The sequence below is a fragment of the Bison bison genome, unplaced genomic scaffold, assembly GCF_000754665.1.
Source record: "Bison bison bison isolate TAMUID 2011002044 unplaced genomic scaffold, Bison_UMD1.0 scf7180017864452, whole genome shotgun sequence".
Classification (NCBI taxonomy): Eukaryota; Metazoa; Chordata; class Mammalia; order Artiodactyla; family Bovidae; genus Bison; species Bison bison.
In genome coordinates, this window is record NW_011495014.1 from 9,916,784 (window position 1) to 9,943,429 (window position 26,646).

The 26,646-nt window shown below is 34.6% G+C and overlaps 1 protein-coding gene across 13 annotated transcripts in view; it reads left to right on the forward strand.

Annotated features, from left to right (window-relative positions):
* Positions 1–26,646, forward strand: part of BAZ2B (bromodomain adjacent to zinc finger domain, 2B) — a 203,641-nt gene extending 176,995 nt beyond the window's left edge. For 8 of the 13 annotated variants that reach the window (XM_010858994.1, XM_010858992.1, XM_010858995.1 and 5 more), the window contains 8 exons: positions 34–189; positions 686–846; positions 6,789–7,099; positions 7,486–7,621; positions 10,793–10,939; positions 19,839–20,101; positions 20,341–20,484; positions 24,258–26,646. In XM_010858994.1, the coding sequence (XP_010857296.1) occupies positions 34–189; positions 686–846; positions 6,789–7,099; positions 7,486–7,621; positions 10,793–10,939; positions 19,839–20,101; positions 20,341–20,484; positions 24,258–24,411 (1,472 nt within the window). In that variant the 3' untranslated portion in view covers positions 24,412–26,646. The remainder of the gene's footprint in view (positions 1–33; positions 190–685; positions 847–6,788; positions 7,100–7,485; positions 7,622–10,792; positions 10,940–19,838; positions 20,102–20,340; positions 20,485–24,257) is intronic. The other 5 variants (XM_010859000.1, XM_010858997.1, XM_010858999.1 and 2 more) reach the window with 3 other exon arrangements.

Consider the following 26,646-nt stretch of genomic DNA (forward strand, 5'->3'; position numbering starts at 1 on the left):
TATAAAAAGATCTACGTATTTATTTTAACTTAGAAATGCAGTTTGGTTGGTGGAGAATTATTGACCCAGAGGACCTAAAAGCTTTGCTCAAAGTGCTCCATCTCAGAGGAATAAGAGAAAAGGCATTACAAAAGCAAATTCAGAAACACTTGGATTATATTACTCAAGCTTGCATTAAGAATAAGGATGGTATGTACTTAGGAGAGATTTCTGTTCTCTTGCTTAGTTATGATAATTAATCCTTTAATCTTAAAACATTTTGGTATATCATAATGCTTAATTTATTACTAGTAAGCATTTGCTCAACAAACAGTACCTCCTTAAATAGCTATTACTTTCTTATAATTTGTCACAACCTGTAGACGTATTGTTTTGTTTCTTAGAAAAGGATGTTCCTACTTTTAAGAGTAATATGCTGGAAATTTCCTGGCAGTCCAGTGGTTAGGACTCTGTGCTCTCACTGCCAGGGCCCAGGTTTGATCAGTCCCTTGGAGAACTAAAAATTCCCACAAGCCACATGGCACAGCTTAAAAAAAATAAAAAGAATAATCTGCCTATGTATACACAAGTACATTTTTATGTTTTAAGTTATATGTATATGCTATCCCTGGAATCTTATTCACTTTCTAGAAGAAATTGTTACAGAATAAAATAGATATTAAAATTAATTTGTTTTCAACTATAGTTGCCATTATTGAATTAAATGAAAATGAAGAAAACCAGGTAACTCGAGACATTGTGGAGAACTGGTCAATAGAAGAACAAGCAATGGAAATGGATTTGAATATTCTTCAACAGGTAGAAGATCTAGAAAGGAGAGTTGCATCAGCAAGTTTGCAAGTGAAGGTAAAATTGACTTGGAATGAAATCTGTTTTTAGGATGATGGAAGGTAACTATATGTGTTATATGCCTGATATATGCCAGTTACTCTGTTAAATGTTTTCACTTTATCTCATTTAATTCTCAAAATGATCCTGAATTAATTTTCCCCATCTTACAGGTAAGGAACAAGACTCAAAGTAAGTAACCTGTCAGTGGTCATATAATAAATGGCCAAATGTGAATTCAAATCAAGTCTGTCTGACTCCAGAGCTTGTGTTCTTTTTTTTTTAGTAAATCTTGCTGCTCCTTAATAATTTTCAAAACTGTCATTTCTAGTATGCAGTTTTTTACCACAAGCATTATTTCACCTTTTTACCCATGATACATATAATGCTCTGTCAAATTCCTGCTATACTTTTTCATATAGACGAACTTCTTTACATCCAAGCCATGTTATATGTCAAAATTTCATTATATATAATTTAAAATTAGAGAATATATATCCAAATATACATTATACTATGATAAACATATTCGTGTGTACACCCTACATATATATGTAAATTTTAAATTAATTTATTTATCTACTGGGCACATGTATTTACCATGTCACAAGTATTTACCATGAACAGAACTGGCTTCTGATGGACAGGCAGGAGGAAGGCTTTATCTTTGTGCAAGAATTTTCAGTTTTGGAAAGAGGGGTGTAAAGGTTTTCTCAATTGATAATAAGGTGATGTCTCTGAGAATAAATGGATGGATGATGAATAAGTGTGAAATACCTGGAAAAGTTTAGAAAAATGTAGGCTCTGTGTAATTTGATTTGATATTTTGTGTTTTATTCAGATGAGAAATTTATGCTATAACATTATCCTGTGATATTTGGAAATTTTTGAAGCTCTCCCAAAAATGTCACTTTCCAGTTCTAATATCCCTTCTTGCCACAAACATAATTAATTACCGACTTCAAGAGGCAAAATTTATCATTTGTTGAATCTATTTTGCTAGCAAAAACTATATCTTCCTCCTAGTACTATAATATAAAAATGCCTCATTTACTTGGCATCTTTAACAAATGAGCTCTTCTACCAAGTTAATTTTCTAGAGAAATGAAAATTATTCCATTTAGTGCCATAATTTTTTTAACATATTTGTTGTATCACTTATGTTATGCATTATACTGCCTTCTTAAATTGAGAATAAAGAGTTTGATTTAAATTATCTTGGTGACACAGGATCATGAGTGTGAAGACCAATTATTAGATAATGATTCCCTAAGGAAATGTGAAGATGGCCCCTACGTTAAATGATCCTAGTGTGCTTTGCTTTTTGTACAATCGTGACTGCTTTTCATAGTCTGTTTTTGTCTTCTCTCGTGATCGCTTGCTACTACTTGCTGGTTAAATTCGATTGGTTCTACTTGCCCAAATTTCCTCGAACTTCATTCATCTAATTTACTAGTTCTAATTGACTGTTGGCTGGGAAAGCACATCTTCATGGTTTTTAATATTAAAGTCAGGGTATGGGCCTGAAGCATTTTCCTGGTGACATACTCATATTTTTGTGCATTAACCTTATCACATTACTAGCTGCTTAGACATTCTTGGCTGTGTTCTAAATATATAAGAAAAGTAGAATTTGTTTTTTCAAGTGAAATGTTTTAACATTAAAATAAGTATTGCTGAAATATTCTGTATTATTCTAATAAAATGAATCATATTCTTTAAGACTCTAAAAACACAAATGATGAAAATAACTGCAAAATATTATTTTAATATCTATACAAGATTTAATGATTTTTTTAAGAAAATAGAGTTATATGTTTAATGTGGGGAGCTAGCCACTGTGAAGAGACATTAAACAGGTGGCCTGTGGGACTACTTAGGTGCATTCATATATATTTTTAATATTACTTATAATTTGGAAATTATTTATTATTTTGTAGAAGAATCTTCAGACCTCTAGTCCTAGTTCTGTTGAGAGTTTATAAAACAACTACTCTTCTAGTTCCTCATAAGATAGCTCCTATGTCTCCTTCTTAGTTTTCTCTTTTACAAGTTAATTAATTCTTTCAACCAGAAATAGGTTCCATGTACAAAAACACCAGTGTCAATATCCTTCTTAAAATGTTGTGTCCATAGCTGTACATAGCGCTGTCTGAATGTGTGCATGGGACTGTTACTTTACTTAATCTGGCACTGTTCTTCATTAATGCTGTTTGAATTTGTACGAACTTTTTAGCATCCACATCATACTCGTGCTTTGCCAAGTATGCACAATGAAACAACAAAGCAAAAAACAAACAAACAAAAAAAACCCTAGGCCTCTTTCCAAAGAGCTTTTAAGGGAGTTCTAGCACATGTAGTATTTCTGTTATTAGTTGCTTAAACTTCAGATCTAAAATTTACATTTATCATTTTTTTAAATAAATTTCATTTGGGTTATTTTTCAGCATTTGGAACTATTTTTATCTTGGTCGTGTCATATGGAATATTAAACTTTCTTCCTAATTTTAAATCATCTGCAGATTTAATAGCAATCAACAAAGTTACTCCCAGTGTATTAACAGGACAAACCAAGTGCAGAGCCTTTGACCGTTAGCACTGGGGACCTTTTCTGAGGTGATCCAAGTTCTGACAATCACCATTCTTTGGAAACAGTTTTCAACCCTCTAGACTTCTCTAATCTGGTCTTCGTTTTTTGTCTTGTCAACTGCTTTGCAGAGATCCACATACACTATGTTTACAGGGTTCCCTTGATTTGGCAAATTTAGTACCCCTTTCAAAATCTGGGAATGAGGTTTATTTGACATGACTTCTACCTAATGCACTTACACTATTCATAATTCTATGCTTACTTCACAAATATAAATGTTCTACTGAGTAAAGAAGAGGACTTGATTGTAATATAAAGATAAAATAATTATCTCTGAAAAGGTGTAATAAAAACGATAATGCTTATTCTGTTTTGCATTTGATATGCATTTACTAAGTACCTAGTCAGCATCAGACAATAGGCACCACAATTTTGAGTAAAATATGGTTTCTGCCCTCAGAAAACTTGTCATCTAATAGAGAGATAAGACATGTATACATCTCTGCAGAATCTGTTAAACTGATCATAGAGAAGTACAGAATCATGCATGAATTTAGAAAAAGAATACACAACTTCTGGTAGAGACATGGAAAAGATGAGGGAACATTCATGTAGAAGTTGAGATAGAGCTTGAGAAAGTGAGTCAGCTTTTGACAAGGAATGCCGTACTAGAAAGAGTAAACAGCCTGAGCAGAGCACGAAGATCCAGAAGATTAGGACATGTTTTGTGGAGTTGTAAATTGTGGAATTTGACTACAGTGTAGGATTTGTGATGAGAAGAGTACAGGAAGAGGTAGACTGAGGTACGGGAATGTCATAGTAAAAATGTGGACTTTGCTAAACAGTAGGGAAATTCTGACGGATTTTGAAGTAGATCAGTATAAGCAAGCTGAGTTATAAGATCATCCGTTTATTCAATCAACATGTAAATATTGAGTGCCTACTATTTACCTTCACCGTGCTGGAGATAATATGAAAGTAGACATGGTCCCTGTCCTCATGGAATTTAGAGGTAGAAAGATTAATCACAGTAGTATAAAATTGCAAGTACCACAAGTCTTGCTGTTGTTCAGCCTCTCCGTCGTGTCTGACTCTTTGCGACACTATGGTCTGCAGCACGCCAGGCTTCCCTGTCCTTAATCATCTCCCAGAGATTACTCAGACTCATATCCATTGAGTCGGTGATGTCATCTAACCATCTCGTCTTCTGTCATCTCCTTCTCGTCCTCTATCATCTCCTTCTCCTCCTGCCTTCACTCTCCCAGCATCAGAGTCTTTTCTGAAGAATCAGCTCTTTGCATCAGGTGGCCAAAAGTATTAGAGTTTCAGCTTCAGTATCAGTCCTTCCAGTGAACACTGAGGACTGATTTCCTTTAGGATGCACTGGTTGGATCTCCTTGCAGTCCAAGGGACTCTCAAGAGTCTTCTCCAACACCAGAGATCAAAAGCATCAATTCTTCGGCGCTCAGCCTTCTTTGTGGTCCAATTCTCACATCCATACATAACTAATGGAAAAAATCATAGTTTTGACTAGACGGACCTTTGTTGGCAAAGTAATGTCTCTGCTTTTTAATATGCTGTCTAGGTTTGTCATAGCTTTTCCTCCAAGGAGCAAGCATTTTTTAATTTCGTGGCTGCAATCAATGTGATTTTGGAGTCCCAAGAAAATAAAATCTGTCACTGTTTCCATTGTTTCCCCATCTATTTGCCATGAAGTGTTGAGACCAGATGCAATGATCTTTGTTTTTTGAATGTTGAGTTTTAAGACAGCTTTTTCACTCTCCTCTTTCACCTTCATCAAGAGGCTCTTTAGTTCCTCTTTGCTTTCTTCCATAAGAGTGGTGTTATCTGCATATCTGAGGTTATTGATACTTCTCCCTGAAATCTTGATTCCAGCTTGTGCTTCATCCAGCCTGGCATCTTGCATGATGTACTCTGCATATAAGTTAAATAAGCAGGGTAACAGTATATAGCCTTGACATACTCCTTTTCCAATTTGGAACCAGTCCATTGTTCCATGTCTGGTTCTAACTGTTGCTTCTTGACCCGCATACAGGTTTCTCAGGAGGCAAGTGAGATGCTCTCATATTCCCATCTCTTGAAGAATTTTCCACATTTTGTTGTGATCCACACAAAGACTTTAGTGTAGTCAATGAAGCAGAAATAGATGTTTTTCTGGAACTCTCTTGCTTTTTTGATGATCCAGCAGATATTGGCAATTTGATCTCTGATTCCTCTGCCTTTTCTAAATCCAGCTTGAACATCTGGAAGTTCTTGGTTCACGTACTGTTGAAGCCTAGCTTGGAGAATTTTGAGCATTACTTTCCTAGCATGTGAAAAGAGTGCAATTGTGCAGTAGTTTGAACATTCTTTGGCACTACCTTTCTTTGGGATTGGAATGAAAACTGACGTTTTTCCAGTCTTGTGGCCACTGCTGAGTTTTCCAAATTTGCTGGCATATTGAGCGCAGCACTTTCACAGCATCATTTTTTAGGATTTGAAATACCTCAACTGGAATTCCAACACCTCCACTAGCTTTGTTCCTAGTGATGCTTCCTAAGGCCCACTTGACTTCGCATTCCAGGATGTCTGGCTCTAGGTGAGTGATCACACTATCATAGTTTTCAAAGTCATTAAGGTCTTTTTTGTATAATTGTTCTCTGTATTCTTGCCACCTCTTCTTAATATCTTCTGCTTCTGTTAGGTCCATACCATTTCTGTCCTTTATTGTACCCATTTGTGCATAAAATGTTCCCTTGGTATCTCTAATTTTCTTGAAGAGATCCTTTGTGAGTTTGTAATATGGAGACTTAACCTCTTAAAGTAGGTCAGGAGAGGATTCCCTGAGGATGTTTAACATGAGAGCTGCAGGATGAGTGGGGTTAACTGTGTTAAGAACAACAGATAAAGGCTGTACACAGATAAATGTAAGACCTCATGTAAACTCCTGCTGCTCAAAGAAAAATGGTGAGTACAAAGACTTATACAGAAGAGTAGTAGAAGGAAAGGAAATGGAAAGGAAGAACTAAGTTCAGAGACCACTGAGATTTCCATTGAAGTGGTTCCAGGAAATGAATAAGCATTTAGTCTAAAGTTGCTCAGAATACTTTGCTGATTTTCATTTTACCTTTCGTAACATCAAAAGTTCTTAAATTTTCTTCTTCAAACTTCTCTCACAATTGTTTCTTTTAATTTTTTTTTTGTTGTTGTTGTTCTTATTTCCACCTAGCATTAGGAAACACAAGGTAAAAACTTTTAGTAAAGATCCTTGAGATCTGCTGGTGTCTGCTGCTATATTTTAAGTAAAGGTAATTCACCCATCAGGCATTTCAAGAGGAAACCATAGTAACATTGTTCTTTTGATATATAGGGTTGGATGTGTCCAGAACCTGCATCAGAAAGGGAGGACTTGGTATATTTTGAACATAAGTCATTTTCTAAATTGTGCAAGGAGCATGATGGAGAATTTACTGGCGAAGAAGAAGGCAGTGCACATGCACTGGAACGGAAGAGTGACAACCCCCTAGATATAGCTGTAACCAGGCTGGCTGATTTGGAGCGGAACATTGAAAGAAGGTATCTGAAGAGCCCCTTAAGTACCACCATTCAGATCAAACTGGATAATGTGGGCACAGTTACTGTCCCTGCTCCTGCACCATCCGTTAGTGGTGATGGTGACGGGTAGGTTATTGAGATTAACTTGAAAAATTATTGTGCTTCTTTGCTAATTGGAGCCTATTTTCTATTGCCTGTTATCTATGTATCTTCTTGTATGTCTGTGATCCATATGGATCATGCTACTTGCATGGTGCTTCGTAAAAACATTTTTTTTTTGTTATGTGCGTTGATAATCCTGCAAAGTGATCTTACATTTACCTGGTTGTGACTAAGCTTTGAGGCACGTAGCCACAGTCTGTGCACTACATCAAATTTAGTTGCTTAAACCTTATACTTATTGGCTGTTACATGTTTTTGTCATTGCTTGGCTTTCAGTGTGATGATTGTTTCACATTCAGTAACCATAAATGTGGACATGACCTACTTAATTTTTCTATATTTCAATGCAGAATTGAAGAGGATATTGCTCCAGGGCTCAGGGTATGGAGAAGGGCATTATCAGAAGCTCGCAGTGCTGCACAGGTAGCTCTGTGCATTCAGCAGTTACAGAAATCAATAGCATGGGAAAAATCAATTATGAAAGTTGTAAGTGTTTTTATTTAAGAAATACTATAACTAATTTACTTTGTCCTGTTTTTTTTCCAATCTTCAGATATTTCTTAGTTATACTTTATTGTCAAAATAATGTATGCTGTATTTGAGAATTTGCTTAATTTTTAAATACTGTATAATTTGATACTTTTCTCCTTATTTTGAGCTTTTTGAAGGCATCTATCAAGTGTTATCTTTTGTTTTTAAGATCTTCTTTTTCTCTCCTTTAATATTGTTTGTAGCTCCAACTGAAGTTGTCTTCTGCATTTTGTCAACATAATAGTTGTTAAGCTAAATGTTTTGAAGGCTCTTTCAATCTTGTAAACATTCCAGTTGCTAACATTACCTGCTATATACATTCACTGCATTCCTGAAATGTCTTTACATTTGTATCAATTTTCTTTTTGTAATGCTAAAAATACTTGGATAAGTAAATGAAATAAACAGAGACCTCTTCCTTTATGCACTTTTGATAAAGTGTTCGATATTGCTGGCATTAAGGATAGATATTTTCATCTGTCCTCTGACAGTTAAAACTATTTCTTCACCTTCTTTGTTCAAGCCCGGTTAGTTATCACACAGTGGCCTCTACTTTGTTCTAGGCAACAAATGCTATACATTCAAATAAAAGCTGTATTTCTTACATTTCCCACAGATATATTTATTTTAAATCATATATGTGTTCCTTTGCCTTTTATTTATTATAGAAATATCTTTTATATGTTGACTTTTATGAATTATTTTAACAGTTGCTTTTGAATTGCTGATTAGCTTTAAAATTCAAACACTTGAGTTTTGTTTTCATGAATAAGGGTAAAATTCCTTTATTTAAATAGTTGTTCCCCAAATAAAAGAAGTGATCCTTAAATAATTAGCATTCTTTCCTTCCTTTTTACCTCTATGCCTAGACTACTCAAGACTTTATTCATTGTTTACAAATAAATTTGATTTCTTCTATGGTTTTTCACTTCTTTCTAAAATGTCCATAGAATAATGAATCTACAATTTATATATAACCTATACAAAGAAACCCAAAACTTGTACCAAAATCTGCCTTTATATTAGTATAATTACTTTCTGCCATCTTAAGTTTTATTTCAGATTTTTGCAAATTCCTTTTCCATTGTTACTAATAAATTAATATGCATCCATCATTATTTAACTCCATCTCTCATAATTTTCATTTCTTTTTTAATGTTTAATAATGCTATTTTTGCTATAAAAAAACCACTTCTTTATAAAGAAGGCAGAGTTTTTTATTCAAAGATTAATAAGCTCTTTGTAACCTTTAATTAGAAATATAACAGGACCTATAAGAATCCTCATAATAAGCTGTATCAGAAAGTTAAAGTGCTCAATATCTTTAGAAATATCCTCTTTGCCAGAAACCAAGCTTACTAAGAAAGAAGGAGCTGCCATAATTTGCCCTTAGGTACTTCTCAGTCCCCTATCTACTTTCTGTTGTTATTAACGTTAAGTAGTCAGCAACATCCACTGTGGCATTCACTGTTTTGTTTTTATTGTGGTAGCAAAGTGGTTAAAACCAAAATGCTCTTAACACATTGTGAGCTATTACTGTGATTTTCCAAAAATGCTATAAGTTCAATATATGTTACCCTTTCTTAGAAAGTGTCAGAAAAGAATTTTAAAGTCATAAATGTGAGATGTAAGATGGATTTTTTAGTATTTTTACCTATCTATTGTAGAAGATTGTGAGAATTTACTTAATGTTCATGAACCTGATTTTTAAATTTTGTCATTATAGGGAATTAAATATAGCCTTCAAAATGTTATTTCTCAATGAATATTCTTATAATAGAAGTTTTAAAGAAATAACTCAGATATGGAGAAATAGCACCATATTAAAGTATTTAGTGATGTGGTTATTAGGAAAGGTCATAAAATAAATACTTACTGTCAGAATATTAAACTCTACTGCTTTCTCTTCTAGTACCCATGCCAATTTTAGTATTATGTGTATATTACATATATTTGATAGCTATTTATTAAGGTGAATAGCATGTATCTGCTGTTTTGGTAAGATTCTTAAGCTATCATTGGTGTGCATGTTGAGTTATGAAAGACTATTTTGGACCTTCCCAGATTAAGATTTAATGTTTTCTTGAAATTAAACAAATTGAATTTGAACAATTAAGCTTTTTTGGTTTTAAGAGTATTTAAATACATAACTTAAAATGAGTATAAATGCTATAAAACTTAAATGTTTTAATTATTTTAAATTGAAAAATAGTAATGTTTTCAGATTTAGAATATTGATTACAGGACATTTTCTACTGCTACTGGAAATAAACATTAAATGTCAAAATATAATGTTAGTACTTACTGTTTTTTAAAGCCATCTTTGAAGTTTTTACTTGTCTAATCATCCTTCTTTCCTTTGTGAAACTTGTTATACAGAATATGTGTGCGTGAGAAAAAAATCTTCTCTCTATAGATTTAAAAATTCTTAATGGTATTAGAAGTTTTTCCACAGAGAAGAAATTATTTTTACTCCTAGAAAGTAAATAATGACCTCTAAATTCTTTAATTTATTGTAACAGTTTTTTTCCCTTAGAATTCATTTTGTAGGATCCATTTTCTACATTTGTGACACGTTTGATTTGGGTTGATTTTTGAAGTTTCCTGGTTTAGACATAGTCAAAATATAGGAACATCTTATTATTATTATTTACTATTCTGAATCTACAAGTTTCCTAATTTTGACCTTAAAAATTACTCTAACTCTTACTTATTTCTTTCTTAGGATATCATGAGGATGCTAAGATAAGCAAACAATGAAATATATTAAAAAATTAAAGTGCCATGTATTAAGGCTATTCATTGCTTTATGTGCTCTAATGTCATGTTAATTATTTCATATGTTAATGTGTACATGCTTCTGAAGTGTGTGCAGGCATTCAACCTCTAGCTTTGTTCTTTGCAGTGTACTTGAAATGTGCATTTACCCCAATTGAACTGCTCACCCTGTCATGTGGTCCATATCTGTGTAACGAGAGATACATAGATGTGTATGGCTACTGTTTATTTGTTAGCAAGCGGAATGTTCATTACTAATATGAATTAGGAATTATGGTGTGTTTAATATCCCAATAACTACGATTCATAGCAGAGTCTTAACTTTAAATGATTTTTCATGTATTATAGTACTGCCAGATATGTCGAAAGGGAGATAATGAAGAACTGCTCCTCCTTTGTGATGGCTGTGACAAAGGCTGTCATACATACTGCCATAGACCCAAGATTACAACTATACCAGATGGGGATTGGTTTTGTCCAGCTTGCATTGCTAAGGTACGACTGATCTAAAACTTATTTTTTTTTATTATACAGCAAAGTGATTCAGTTACATACGTATTTTTTTCAAGTTACTTTCCATTATAGCTTATTAGGAGATTTTGAATATACTTCCTTTGCTAAACAGTAAATCCTTGTTGCTTATCTGTTTTATGTATAGTAGTTTGTATCTGTTAATCCTGTACCCCTAATTTATCGTTCCCCCTCTATCTTTCTTCTTTGGTAACCACAAGTTTGTTTTCTATGCCTGTAAGTCTCTTTCTTGTTTATATAAAGATTCATTTGTATTATTTTTTAGATTCCACATATAAGTGATAAAATATTTGTCTGACTTCACTTAGTATAATAATTTCTAGGTTCATCCATGTTGCTGCAAATGGCAATATTTCATTCTCTTTTATGGCTGAGTAACAGTCTGATATGTGTGTATACCACATCCTCTCAAACCAGTTGTCTGTTTGATGTGCACTTGAATTGTTTCTATGATGTCTTGACTATTGTAAATAGTGCTGCTATGAACATTAGGGTACGTGCATCTTATTGAACTAAGAGTTTTCATCTTTTCCAGGTTTATGCCCAGGAGTGGGATAGCTGGATCATATGGCAGCTCTATTATTTTTTTTAAGGAACCTTCATACTCTTTTCCATAGTAGCTATACCAATTTACATTCTCATCAACAGAGTAAGAGGGTTCCCTTTTCTCCACACCCTCTCCAGCACTTATTATGTGTAGACTTTTTGATGATAGCCATTCTAACTGGTATGAGGTAATGCCTCATTGTGGTTTTGATGTATGTTTTTCTAATAATTAGTTAAACTGACCATCCTTTCACATGCCTGTTAGCCATCTGTGTATGTCTTATTTGGAAAATATCTATTTAGGTCTTCTGCCCATTTTTTGACTGGGTTGTTTGTGTTTTTGATATTGAGTTGTATGTGTGAGTTGAGCTGTTTGTGTACTTTGGTTATTAACCCGTTGTCAGTTAATATTGTTTGCAAATATTTTCTCCCAGTCTGGTAGGTCTTTTTGTTTTGTTGTTGTTTTCCTTTGCTGTGGAAAAGCTTTTTTAAGTTTGATTAAGTCGCATTTATTTGTGCTTTTAAGGCTTCCCTGGTGGCTCAGATGGTAAAAAGTCTGCCAGCAATGAGGGAGAGTGGGGTTTGATCCTTGGGTTAGGAAGATCCCCTGGAGAAGGAAATGGCAACCCACTCCAGTGTTCTTGCTTGGAGAATGCCATGGACGGAGGAGCCTGGCAAGCTACAGTCCATAGGGTCGCAAAGAGTCAGACACGACTGAGCGACTAACAGTGACACTGACTGATTTTTGCTTTTTTTTCTTTTGCCTTGGAAAACTGGACTAAGAAAATATTGCTATGATTTGTGTCCAAGAATGTTTTGTGTATGTTCTCTTCTAGTTTTATGTGTCATGTCTTATATTTAGGTCGGAAACTATTTTGAGTTTATTTTTATATATGGTGTGAGGGAGTGTTCTGATTTCATTGATTACTTGTAGCTGTCCAGCTTTTCCAACACCAATTACTGAAGAAAGTATTCTTTCTCCATTGTATATTCTTGCCTCTTTTGTTGTAGATTAATTGACTGTAGGTGTATGGGTTTATTTCTCGGCTCTCTGTTCTGTTCCCTTGATCTATATGTCTTTGTGCTAATACCACAGTTTTGATTACTGTAGCTTTGTATTAGGTTGGTGCAAAAGTAATTACGTTTTGACTGTGAATTTTAAATCATTATAACTAGGTTCAAACACATCTTTATTCATCAAAATAGGAATCATTACAATCAACACATTTTTCCAACAAGAAATAAGTTGGTTTATACCTGTAGTGTAAAAATCTGTGCTTCAGGATTGGACAAACTCTGGAAAAGCATTTTCTGCCTCCTGCTGGTTGTGGAAGCATTTACCCTGCACACAGTTGTCAAGAGATGCTTGAAGAAGTAGTAGTTGGTTGTAAGAGATCAGGTGAAAATGGAAGATGAGGCAAAACTTTGTAGCCCAATTCATTCAACTTTTGAAGTGTTGGTTGTGTGACGTGTGGTTGGGCATTGTCGTGGAGAAGAATGGACCCTTTCTGTTGACCAATGCCAGCTGCGAGTGTTACAGTTTCGGTGCATCTCATTGATTTGCTAAGCATACTTCAAGATATAATGATTTAGCCGGGATTCAGAAAGCTATAGTGAATCAGACACCACCAAACAGTGACCATGACCTTTTTTTGTTGCAAGTTTGGCTTTGGGACTTGCTTCGGACTTTGGTGAACTGGTCATCACTAGTTGTCCTGTAAAATCCACTTTCTGTCACATGTCACAATCTGATTGAGAAATGGTTTGTTGTTGTTGCATAGAATAAGAGAAGACGACACTTCAAATTTTTTTGATTTTCAGTCAGCTCATGAGGCACCCACTTACCGAGCTTTTTTCACCTTTCCAATTTGCTTCAAATGCAGAATGACCATAGAATGGCAGATGTTGAGTTCTTCTGCAAACTTCTCGTGTAGTTGTAAGCAGATCAGCTCTGATGTTTGCTCTCAATTGTTCATTGTCAACGTCCAGTAGCTGGCCATTACACCCCTCATCTTCAAGGCTTTTGTGTTTTTGCAAAACTTCCTGCACTGCCAATGCACTGTATGTTCATTAGTAGTTCCTGAGCTGAATGTGTTGCTGATGTTGCAAGTTGTCTCCACTGCTTTATAACCCATTTTGAACTCAAATAAGAAAATAGCTAAAATTTGCTTTTTGTCTAGCATCATTTCCGTAGTCCAAAATAAATATAAAATAAACAGTAAGTAATAAGTCATTAACAAAAAAAAAGCAAGAAATGCACATTAAAATGATATATAACATAACACATTAATTAAGAATGTACTGCAGTATCAAACAGCAAATTTCAACAGTGCCAAAACCACAATTACCTTTGCACCAACCTAATAGTATTTTATGAAGGCTGGAAAGGTTTTACCTCCAGCTTTCTTCTTTTTTCCTCAGGATTGCTTTGGTAATTCTGGGTCTTTTGTGATTCCATATACATTTTAGTATTTTTTAGTAGTATTAATAAGTTTTAACCTGCCAGTCAAAATGAAGCATTTTATGTGGATTTTTGAGATACAATTCATATACGATAAAATTCACTTTAAAGTGTGCAATTCAGTGATGTATAACATATTCACAAAGTTGTACAGTCATCACCACTATCAAATTCCAGAACATCTTCATGAGCCGCTTAAAGAATCCTAATACCCATTAGCATTCACTTCCAATTCCCCTTCTCAGCCTTTGGCAACCAATCTACTTCCTATCTCTATGAATTTGCCAATTCTGGTCATTATAGATATATTAAATCATACAATATGTGGCTTTTTTCTTTCACTTAGCGTAATATCGTCAAGGTTCATATATGTTTCAGCACTTCATTTTAAAGTCAGATAATATGGATATATTTATTATATATATATTTATATTATATCCATTATATGGATAGAGACTACATTTTGTTTATCTGTTCAGTTGATAGACGTTTGCGTTGTTTCTACATTTTGACTTTTATCAGTAATGCTGCTAGAAATAGTCATATACAAGTTTCTGTATGAATATGTTTCCACTTTTTTTGGTTATATACCTAAGAGTAGAATTGCTTGGTCATATGGTATTAAGCATATGTATATTAAGTCACTTGCCATGTGTGTGCTAAGTTGCTTCAATCATGTCCGACTCCGTGTGACCCTGTGGACTGTAGTCCACCAATCTCCTCTGTCCATGGGATTCTCCAGGCAAAAATACCATGCCCTCCTCCAGGGGTTCTTTCCAGCCCAGAAATTGAACCCATGTCTCTTAGTCTCCTGCACTGGTAGGCATTCTTTACCACTAGCACCACCTGGGAAGTCACTTTCCAGTCACATATAAATTGGAAACCTGTAAACTCTCATACTGATTGATTAAGGGGAAGCAATATGATAGAGTAGAAAGAGATGAGTTTTAGAGTTACAGTGTAAGTATGAAAGGGTTAGAATGTATTGAGGCGCAGACTCCCTGTTAGGTTTTCTTTGTCTCACTCTCTTCCATGTTTCATCTCTTGACTTATTACCAGTAACTGCCACCTCTTCATAAACTCAGTTTCTAATGTCCATCTATCCACTGCCTCCTTTTTCCCATTCACTCTGTCTAGCACTCCTACTCCAATAATTCTTTGATCTCATCAGGACCTTCAGTTCATTTATCTTAAGACCTTCTCACTGTCCCTCTCCACCTTCATGTCTTCTTTTTGTTCCTATAATCACAGTATCTACCCTTAGTTTCTGTACCTCTCTCTCACTTGGTAAAACCATCATTCTGGTTAATCCAATTCTCTGACTTCTCTAGTAACTTAATATTCAGATACAAAGGTATCTTGATGTGACTGGAGAAAACACCCAGCCTTTTAAATTTAAGGCTAAGAGGGCCTTTAATGGTGCCTGATAATTTACTGTCTCCTCTATTCTCAGTCTCAGCTAATGATGTTACTCTCATTTCACTATGAAAATGGAAGCCATCAGAAGAAAATATCACAAGAATCCATCACAGCTACCATACTTTATGTATCTGGGCTAGCATCCTCTACCTTCCGTCCTGTTGCCATGAACCGCTTGTGCCCCTAACTAAGCCAGTTACCCAACTTGTGCTTCAGATCCCATCCCCATCTCACCTCCTTAGGAGAATGAGGAACACCTCCAGCAGTTCTTTGTTCTCCTGCATCATCAGTTTCTACTCCTGCACTGAGTTCTTTCTCATCAGACTACTAACATGATACAGTTTCTCCCATCTTACAAAAGCTAAACTCTCTTTTAGCCTTACTTCTCCCTTGATTCACTTCCCCAATTTCTCCCCTTCCCTTTGCTGAAAAGTTTTGTTATGGTTCTCTCCAATTTCTCTCCTCCAATTTACTCTTAAACTCATTCCAGTCATATTTTTACCTCCATGACTTATCCAAAATTGCTCTTACAGTGCCCACAAATGATTTCCACATTGCTCAGTCCAGTGACTACTGCTCAGATCATCTAACTTAGTATTTACATTGGATAAAGTGGAACTTTCCCTCCTCCTTGATATCCTGTCTTCACTTATCTTCTAGGATACCATACTCACCTGGTGTTCTTCCTGACTTTGCTCCTTTTCAGTCTCCTTTGCTGGTTTTTCTCATCTCCTAGATCTATAAATATTACTTTTCTTTACTTCAAAGTTATATCTATAAAATGGAATTGTATCTGCTTTGTGGGGATTTGTGAGGATCAGATATGCTTGTGTGTTTGAAGGTTTTTATAACTTCAGAAAATTCTGTGATATATTCATATTCATACTTTATTATATTTTATATTTATATATTATATTTTATATTTACAAGATAGCAGAAGTTGCACATGGCATGGTATTCACTAATAATTGCTTTTTTATTTCTCGTTGCTTTATCATTTTTGTCATATAGAGTTAAATGTAGTTTAATAATAATCTTCACTGGTTGTACATAAATTATCTTTTAGTTTCAAACTGTCAAGTTAAAGAAAGTTTCTCTACTACTTTGTGAATTACTAACAAATCAGTGTTTTCAGGCCTGGGGGTACCATCTGGTAGGCTATAGGATGTTTTGTTTTCTGTCAGTTTGCTTAAATTAGCATTCTGGTGTCTGTCATTTCAGTACCAGACTAGAGGTCTGTAATCCTGTCCAAGCACTTCTATGTAAATGCAGCTTTCTAAGTCTCTGCCCTGTTTTGTTTTGGGGTTTTTTGTTTGTTTCTTGGCCATGTTGTGAGGCTTGTGGAATCTTAGTTCCCCAGCCAAGGATTGCACCCAGGCCCACAGCAAAGCACAGAGTCTTAACCATTGGACCACCAGTGAATTCCCTTTCTATTGTTTTTTTAAAAGTGATGTATTAGATGTTAGTCGCCCAGTCATGTCCAACTCTTTGCAACCCCACCAGGCTCCTCTGTCCATGGAACTCTCCAGGTAAGAGTACTGGAATGAGTAGCCATTCCCTTCTCCATGGAATCTTCCTGACCCAGGGATTGAACCCAGGTCTCCTGCATTCCAGAAAGATTCTTTACCATATGATCCACCAGGAAGCCCATGCTTCTTATAGCAATAGAAATACTATAACCATTTGATTTTGATATATATATATAGATAGATTTTTTAAGTTAAGGTTTTAAAAATCTTTCTAGTAATTCAGTTATTTTCAAATATTTATACTCTCCAATTTGCTCTCAAATGGCTATTTCTGCATACATCATTGTGACTACGTGTTTTTACTCTGTGTATATGTGTTTTCATACCAATGTTCATATATATATTTATATACACACACACATACATACACTATATTAAAGATATATAACACATGTATACCTGTGGGGGATTCATTTTGATATTTGGCAAAACTAATACAATTATGTAAAGTTTAAAAATAAAATTAAAAAATATATATATATGTATTCTCTCTGTCACAGAATTAAAGACTTGTGTGTGTGTATATACATATTTATACACAATCATATACACAAATAAGAAATTCTAAATTCCAGTCCCTAAAAAGCCAAATAACACAAAAGCATCAGGCAGGACTATAGCAAATAGGAAAGTCAAGTCGTGCCCCTATTTTTATGCAACAGTCATCACTCAACTCTGGCAAATTGTTATCATGTAGACATGTGGGCCCAGTGTTCCAGGATCGACTAGTATTTCAAGATTATGGATTTTATGCATATTCTTGCAAATGTTAAATATTGGCAACAAATTCAGAATTTATATAAGCATTATGAGCCAAACCACAACACATTCTGTGGGATGTTTATAGTCTGTGAACCACCAGTTCACAACTTCTGATATATAATTACACAAACATAACAGAAATGAGCCCTTCTATGTGTGTAATCTGATAGATTCTGCTTAAGACTTACTGAAGTTTCTCTTTGGATTTGGACTCCAATAAGATAGAAAGGGTGGGGAAGGTGGGGAGTCTGTGCAAGAACACAGACATCTGGTAATAGAGGCTCTGTATAAAAGCTGCTTGTAAAAGTATATGTGTGTGCGTAATCCAGTGAGATAAGCGTGATAAACATCATTTATCAAAGAAATAGAGAGGGTCCATTGTCTTTTTAAAACATCACGAGTCTTTTATTTCTGTGGATTTAAATTTCATGTTTTCTTACTATGAGTATTAATTTGTTAATATATGATCCCAAGTAATATTTTAGTTCACGTAGGAACTAGAAATTATTCCTGAGCTTTTTCTCTTTTTAAGTAACACAGTTACTCAATCTAACTTAATCTTCATTAAACAGACCTTTTCCTCATGAATTAAGTTTTCTCGTTCTGTTTTTCTAGTGCTGAAAACTTTCAGGGCATAACATTAAAACTCAAAATAATCAGATTTTAGTGAATAAAAATTAATAAATTAAATGCAGAAGAGACTTAGTAAAACATTTTAATTTATTCCAGTTTCAAGAGGTAGTGATTCTTTGATACAGTATGGGGAAGGTGCTAGATTTATGGTTTGTCTTATTATTTTAGCCAATTAAAATATCTCTTTAATTATACTTTTACCTTACCAATAGAGAACCAAATACTTTTTTAATTGCTTGATTAAAAGCTATTTTTCAAAATAATGGTAGAAGAGGTCCTGAAATTCTCAAAGAAATTGATATGAAGTACTCCAGAAAAATGTTTTTCAGCCAAATTCATCCCAAGAATACAACTAGCTTTAAACTATTGGTAGATTGATATCTGACTCTTAAGTTTTAAGTCTACAATTTCTTAATTATCTGGTTAAGAGAGGCTATCGTTTTCTAAAAGAGGACAAACTATCCTGGAAAATTAAAACAAAAGCCATACATTACCAGTATCTTTGCACTGATATTCGTCAATGATCTATTATATTTATTGTAACAGTTAAGTCTGAAAATACAGATTTATTTCCCTATTTCTAAATTGAGGGATAGGAAGGAGTTTAATCATTTTATCAGTGTGCTGCCTGCAAATTGTAGTTAGACTGCATAAGGTCATGTTGAGCTTTTTGGTTTTTTTTTTTTTTTCATACAATTTTGGAGCTAGAATGACTTTACCAATTGTGTGGCATGTCTTTTTTATTTTACAAGTGAGATAATGGGGACTCACAGATATTTTTGTACAAAGTTCCATAGCTAGTAACTGACAGAGCCATAGCTACAATTCATGTTGTTTGATTCCAAATATAATCTCTTTTATACTATTTCTTCATTGTTTTCCTCAAATATCAACATTTTTTTTCTCTTCCTTCGCCTCTGCTTTGTTCACACCTGGTAACCACAACTTTGTAGAACTCTATCCTTGTAGAAAATGTCTTTTTTCTTTATCTATTAGTAGAAAGAAGTATCAATTTCCAGTATATTTGATTGCGTACAAAGGACTTCTCTGTTTAACACTTCATGAGCTATTTTCCTTGTTTTGGTCTAGCTTTTAAATTATCTCTTTAACTTGCTTATTAATAAGATCTGTATTTTTGTTTATATTCATCTTTGTTGTTAATTATATTGTGCTCAAAAAAGTAGTACTTTGTATCTTTAAAGTCATGCTGTTAGTGACCTAGACTAAGAAACAGTGCTGCTCTAAGTTCTGTAGTACCAAAGATTGCTTACCATGTGATCAACATCATCAGATTTTAAGAACTCCTCAAATAAATTGTTCATGCTTTATTAGAGTTTTTGCCTCATATTATAGGAGGAAAAAAATTCATAGATCTCTGTTGAAATTATCAGCCTTCTAGATCAGAGATAATATTCTTTTTGTTTGCCCTGTCAGACTTTCATAACATAAAATAATAAAAGGCCTCTCGACAGTTATTTTTCTTACACCTCATTTCCTTTTTTTTAAATTAAAGGCAAGTGGTCAAACCCTAAAAATCAAAAAACTTCATGTCAAAGGAAAAAAGAGTGAGTCAAAAAAAGGCAAGAAAGTGACTTTAACAGGGGATACTGAAGATGAAGACTCTGCATCAACAAGCAGTTCGCTGAAAAGAGGGGTCAAAGACCTGAAAAAAAGAAAAATGGAGGAAAACAGTTCTATTAACATATCGAAGCAAGAAAGTTTCACTTCTGTTAAGAAACCTAAAAGAGATGACTCCAAGGACCTAGCTCTTTGCAGGTATTATTTCAGTTCTCATGTACTATATATTTAGCTTTCCATTTTATTTGCTTAGAAATCACCTACTATAGTAAGACAACTTTTTGACAGTTTGTATAAATAGGAAATGAAAGTCTATAGTGTATATTTTTAAAGAAGTTAATTTGCATTTTTTACTTGAAAGATTGGAAAGCTAAATTTTTAATAAAAATAGATGTTTCTAAAGCATAGATACTGATTTCAGACATTATTTTCTTTAGTATGATCCTTACTGAAATGGAAACTCATGAGGATGCATGGCCTTTTCTACTTCCTGTAAACTTGAAACTTGTTCCTGGTTATAAGAAAGTTATTAAGAAGCCTATGGATTTTTCCACAATTAGAGAGAAATTAAGTAGTGGACAGTAAGTAAATCATTTCAGTTCGATATCCATTGAATGCTTGGTATATGCTGGGTACTTTTCTAGTGAGCCAAAAATACATTAATTAACAACAAAGACATAGGCTCTGCCTTTGGAGGGGTGTGTATGTTTGGTCAGGGTAGCAGAGTATGTAAGACAAATCAATTAAAATTATTTAAATATTTAAAAAGCTGTGCGATAAAGCCTTCTGACATTGGAAGGGCACTAAACCCAGCCTGGAAGGTAAGGAAAAGTATCAAGAAAACCTCCTAAGTAAATAACATGTAACCTAGAGCTTGTATTGTATATCAGTGGAACATTGACGCTATCTCGTGTGGCTTTAATGAAAATTGACCCTGTAATAATTTTCAGATTATTACAGTTAAGAGATAGAAGATCACTGGAAATGTTAATTAAAAGTCTTATTGTGGGTTGTTGGAGAATACTGAAAATGTGTTTATTAAATGTGGAAGAATATTATTATCTGCTCTTCTCTACCCTATTATCTTTGTGATCCTATCCAAAGAGAAAAATGACTTCTGGCCACAGTTAATGATCTTTGCTAGATTGCCTCAGACTTCTGCCAGAGTAGCAGCTCTTAGAGAGTGGCATTTAGTTGGTTCTGGACATTGGACACTAGTTCTAGACATTTTGGAGCCACAAGAATAAGGCTGTTTGCTTACAAAACAAGCCCACACAAAAGCACTCTTCGCATCAATGGCCAGGAGCTGTGCGACTACATTCTCCATGCTGCCTGTTCCCTTTAATCCTCCATACCAGTTTAGCTTAGTATATAGGCTATGCCCATCACTTCAAGCAAAGTCATTAAAAAATATGGAGAAGGAAGGAAATTTATATTTTCAAAAACTATAAAATATATTTAATTGCATTATTATATTCTTCCTGGATATTCTTTTGGTTAAAATCTCTGCAGCCTATAATCTACACTCAATTTAGAAGAGTTGCATAGAACTTAACTAATAAAGATCAGTGACTGTCTTATATGTATCAAATTATTTACGAGATTGACCAAATGACTAGTTTATTTCTCTGGAGGCTGAACTGTCAGTTTTTTAAAGAATTATATCCATTTCACTTTATTATTTTTTTTAATTTCCAAAGGGAAATTTTTTTTAATTTCCAAAGGGAATTATTTTTTTTTAATTTCTGCTCTGACTCAGAAAACATTAAAACTATTGATTCGAATACAATCCAAATAGCAGAAACTTCTGTCTATATATGAACTAGTTCTTTTGCTTTCTCTATCAAAATACTCAAAAGGAGGGTAGCATGGACTTTATAGTCATCATGACCAGGACAGAAACTTATGCAGGAAAACCTTGCCAGTGTTTAATTCCTGACTTTACCTTCCATAATTCTCCAGTTCCTGGATAGAGGGTGAACCTAAACCTCAAAATAAACAGGCTTATATATTAACACAGAATTACCAGAAGATCTGCAAAATCAAAGCTCCTTTTTGAGAATGGGTCCTGGTGAATGCATGAGGTCACAGCAGAGGCAAGCAGAGAGAAGCAGTTCTTTATAATCTTGTTTGTGATGTCAGCCAAATGGGAGGCAAAATTCAGAGAATGCAGGCTCTTCCAACTTTGAGTTGTTTTACGAAACCCAAAGTAATGAGCGGGGACTCAAACTCATATAATATTTCAATTTTTAAACTAAAAAAACTTAGAGAACAGAGGGAGGAAGTACCTTACTGTAATGAATCTTTCTGGGTTCCATAGCCTGCCCCTTCCTTTCAGAAAAGAAGGGCCCAGGTGTGGTAATTGCACTTACTTCACTAGAATCTCACCTAGAATTTTCTCCTGGATTTGTCTCTCTAGCATTAATCATTAACCTTTTCTTGTAGTAAGGAACAGTATAAAGAGAGAAATATTTCTCAAGGTAACTTTAAAATATTTTATAAAAATTATTCCCACACATGTTACCTGATTGCATTTATGTAAAATGTCCAGAATAGGTAAATGTAGAGAGACAAAAGGAAGGGTTGATGGTTGCCAGGGGCTAGGGATAGGAAGGCATAGAGTATATGCTTAACGGATTAAGAGGTTCCTTTTGGGGTGATGACAATGTTCTGGGACCTAGGTAGTACAATGTTTTGAGTGTGCTAAATACCTTAATTATCTACTTTAAATGGTTAATTTGATGTTATGTGAATTTCACCTCAATTTAAAAAATAATAATTCCTAGAAGAACTGGAAAATAGATGAGGTTACATAGGGCTGACAGCTCTGTGAACTCATTACAGATAAAGAAATTTTTCTCTTTCATTGTTGCACTAATTAGAAGGTAGAAGTGAAAAGCCTGTACAAGGTATTTCATCAAATAAATAATTCCACTTTTACCAGGTCTCAGAGCTTCAGTGTGTGCTCCATATGTATTTCTAATGGGTAAATTATTTTAGTATCCAACTAGTATACTATTCGGAGAAGGCAATGTCACCCCACTCCAGTACTCTTGCCTGGAAAGTCCTATGGATGGAGGAGCCTGGAAGGCTGAAGTCCATGGGGTCGCTGGAGGGTCAGACAGGACTGAGCGGCTTCACTTTCACTTTTCACTTTCCTGCATTGGAGAAGGAAGTGGCAACCCACTCCAGTGTTCTTGCCTGGAGAATCCCAGGGACGGGGGAGCCTGGTGGGCTGCCGTCTACGGGGTCGCACGGAGTCGGACACGACTGAAGCGACTTAGCAGCAGCAGTAGCAGTATACTATTGGAGAAGGCCATGGCACCCCACTGCAGTACTCTTGCCTGGAAAATCCCATGGACGGAAGGTCTTGGTAGGCTGCAGTCCATGGGGTCGCTAGGAGTCGGACACAACTGAGCAACTTCACTTTATTTTTTCACTTTCATGCATTGGAGAAGGAAATGGCAACCCACTCCAGCGTTCTTGCCTAGAGAATTCCAGGGACTAGGAAGCCTGGTGGGCTTGCACAGAGTAGGACACGACTGAAGCGATTTAGCAGCAGCAGCAGTATACTATTGCTTTGGCTTGGTTTGGCTTGAAAGGCACTACTCCTTCTTTACTAATAAGTTTAGGCATATTCATGCACCTTTCAGTTCTCTTCTCTGGATTCTTACAGGGAAAGAGAACTGGGATTTTCCTACCCAAGAAAGCACTGAGTGCTTTTCATTGAAAGGCGGTTCCTAATGCTATCTCCAATAAAGAGACAGCACGTGCTTTTTTTGCTTGTTTTGGATCATCATACTCTAGTGTTTGAGCAAGAGTATATCTGAAGAGAGAAGAAAAATGGGAAAGGAGCAAGGTTTAAACAGAGGGACCAACCCTGGGATCTATGTAAAAGCTACAGGGCAGATGTCATGTTCGTAGTACATAGGAAGCATTTATATTCTTTTTACTGCAGCTAAATATTTTTGAACGTGAATAATAGGGCACTACAAGTGATACGGTTGGTCAGAGTTAATAAATCAATTGGAATGAATCCAGTAACAGAATTGTGATACAGGTTGAACAGGAATTTGGTGTAAGAAAAATGCTAGTTTGTTGAAATATATCATGATCTTCAAGAGAAGTCTGTTCTGCATTTAACCTGCCTTTAAATTCTGTACATTCAGAATACATGCAGTTTTTTAAATGTCCCATTTATAAGATGGTATAATGTGTTTTATATCAGTTTAAAAGCAGTTACCCTATTTTTTTCTTTTTGCTTTCAGTTTTACATTTTATCTTTTATTACCTCTTTGTCTGCAGAATGAAACCAGCCTACAAAAGCAATCTCTAATCGTGTGTTTTCTTCCAGGTACCCAAACCTTGAAACTTTTGCTCTAGATGTCAGGCTTGTTTTTGACAACTGTGAAACATTTAATGAAGATGATTCTGATATAGGCAGAGCTGGCCACAGTATGAGAAAGTATTTTGAAAAAAAGTGGACAGATACTTTCAAAGTGAGCTGAAGTTATAATAATCTTTTCTTTTTTTCCCTTTTAAATAAGGATGAATGAGACCAGCAATGTGAACTGTATTTACACACATGTGCAAGGCACATACATAATGACTTTTTTTCCCTTAAAATAAGTATCACGAAAAAAAAAGTATCAGAAGAATGATACCGTTTTTAAAGGCTTCACTCCTACAACAACCAAGGCCCTTGGTTATGGGTTTGTGTGATTTATCAGCTAATTTAGGTAGAACAGGGAAGCACACCCAAAGAATTTTCAAAGGAAAGGGTGTTATAGTGCAATAGCAATTAAAATATATCAAATCGCACTGAATATTCAACACCAGAGCTCTAACATGGGAAATGGTTCTTTCCCTCTCAATAAATATCTATTTTTCATTTTTTTACTTTGTAGTTTATTTTTTAGTGAATGTATTTAATTTTATGAATTATTTATGATTAAACCACATCCAGAATCTTCGTTTTCTGTGAAAAGGAAGAACTAGAAAAATTGCTTTAAATCTTGAAAATACAACAAGGAATGTTTTAAAATATAAAACAAAGCCAAGTTAAACTGTTTACACTGATGTGCTATAAAAGCACCAAAAATAAACTTTACTGTAGAGTTACAAGTACATTTATATATATATACATATATATATATATATATGTTGCTGCATCACTTGTGTAGTTAAATTGTATTTCAAAACAGTGAAGAAAAATTGACATGTATATACTGTTCATTATTGTTTATATTAAGTCTTGTTTTAAATATGTATTATGTGTATATATTGTTTGCAGACATTATTGTTTATGCCTTAGAAGGATTGTAGCATTTTATTTTAGTCTGAAGGTAATTATAGCTATACAGCTTGTACAGTAATTATCCTCTACCAACACTGTGGCGTCTCCTTGATCTTGGTAGTGCCTGCCTTTGAAACAGGGTGTAGGGGATATTAGTTTTCCATTTTTTCTATTTTGTTATATAATTTTAAGCCACCAGGGCCTAAATTAAAGTATAATCATTTGTATCCATGTGGAATAAAATTGTGACAATTTCCTACACACACAGTATTTTTTCATAGAAACATTTCCCTCCCATTTGCCTTGCCTCAGAAATAAATTTACAAGACATTTGTAACCACTGTGTTTTATCTACTGTGTGTTGTGGTGGCCTGTTGGAGGCAAATAGATCAGAATTTTTTTGTACCTATGTAAGAGTACTTGAAGTTTTATTTAAAATAAAATGTTGTGGAAAAGGTAGCATTCTTTTTTTTAGGAGTGTTATTTTTCACTACTATGTGTGGCACGGATACAATAAAAACTTTTACAAACTAGTTTTTTAGTTTTTCTTAATGAACTTGGAAATATTAAAAAAAAAACAACTAGTTAATTGAATCTGCTTTTTACAGAATCATAAAGGAGCAGCAGAACACGGGGTGGGGTGGAGGAAGGTGGTCTTAACGTAACGTGACTTTCACTGGTCTCTGGACCTCTCTGGACCACGTTGTATTGTTTATTTCACACTTTCCATACGAAAAGGTTAGCATATTTTTTACGGTCTTGTTCTGATAGGTGAAATGTCTCTATTGTAAACGTTCAACCCAGTTGTCAAGAAAAATTGATCATATAAATTCATCTAATAAGTCATGAGGTACAAGTTCAAGTGTTTATGAAATATGATTTGATGCCTTACTGGGGTCTTAGGAATCATCAATGAACAAGGTAGGCATAGGCCCTGCTTTCATGGAGCTTACAGTCTAGCGGAGAAGTGATCCTTAGATAATGTCCTCAGTACAGGGCCTTTAATAAGTAGTGCAGGGAGAACAGAAGAGTTGTGAAGAAATATTAAACTTTAAAATGCTTCATAGCCACAGAGTATTTTCTAAAATTCCTAGATTGTTTGTGAAGGCTTATATGAAAATCAGCTGTTATTATGTAAATATGTCAGTTACTGTTAACCAAATATTACAATGATGCCTTAAGGAGCTGGTGCTCAATCAAAAATACCATGTGGAACAGAGAACAAGGTGGGGCTGTGAATTAAGTATGTGGTTTTTGTGTTTATAGAATTGGCTGTCAAGATGCTCCATGGGGAGTTGTCTTCATGGGAGTATTTTGCCTAAGGGATCATACATGCTTAAAGATCATGTGTGCTTATATTACTTTACATTAGATGGCATATAAGGGCTTGATATTAACGTGTCTGATGTCCGAGGGACAAATGAAAAATAAAATACACTCACACAAA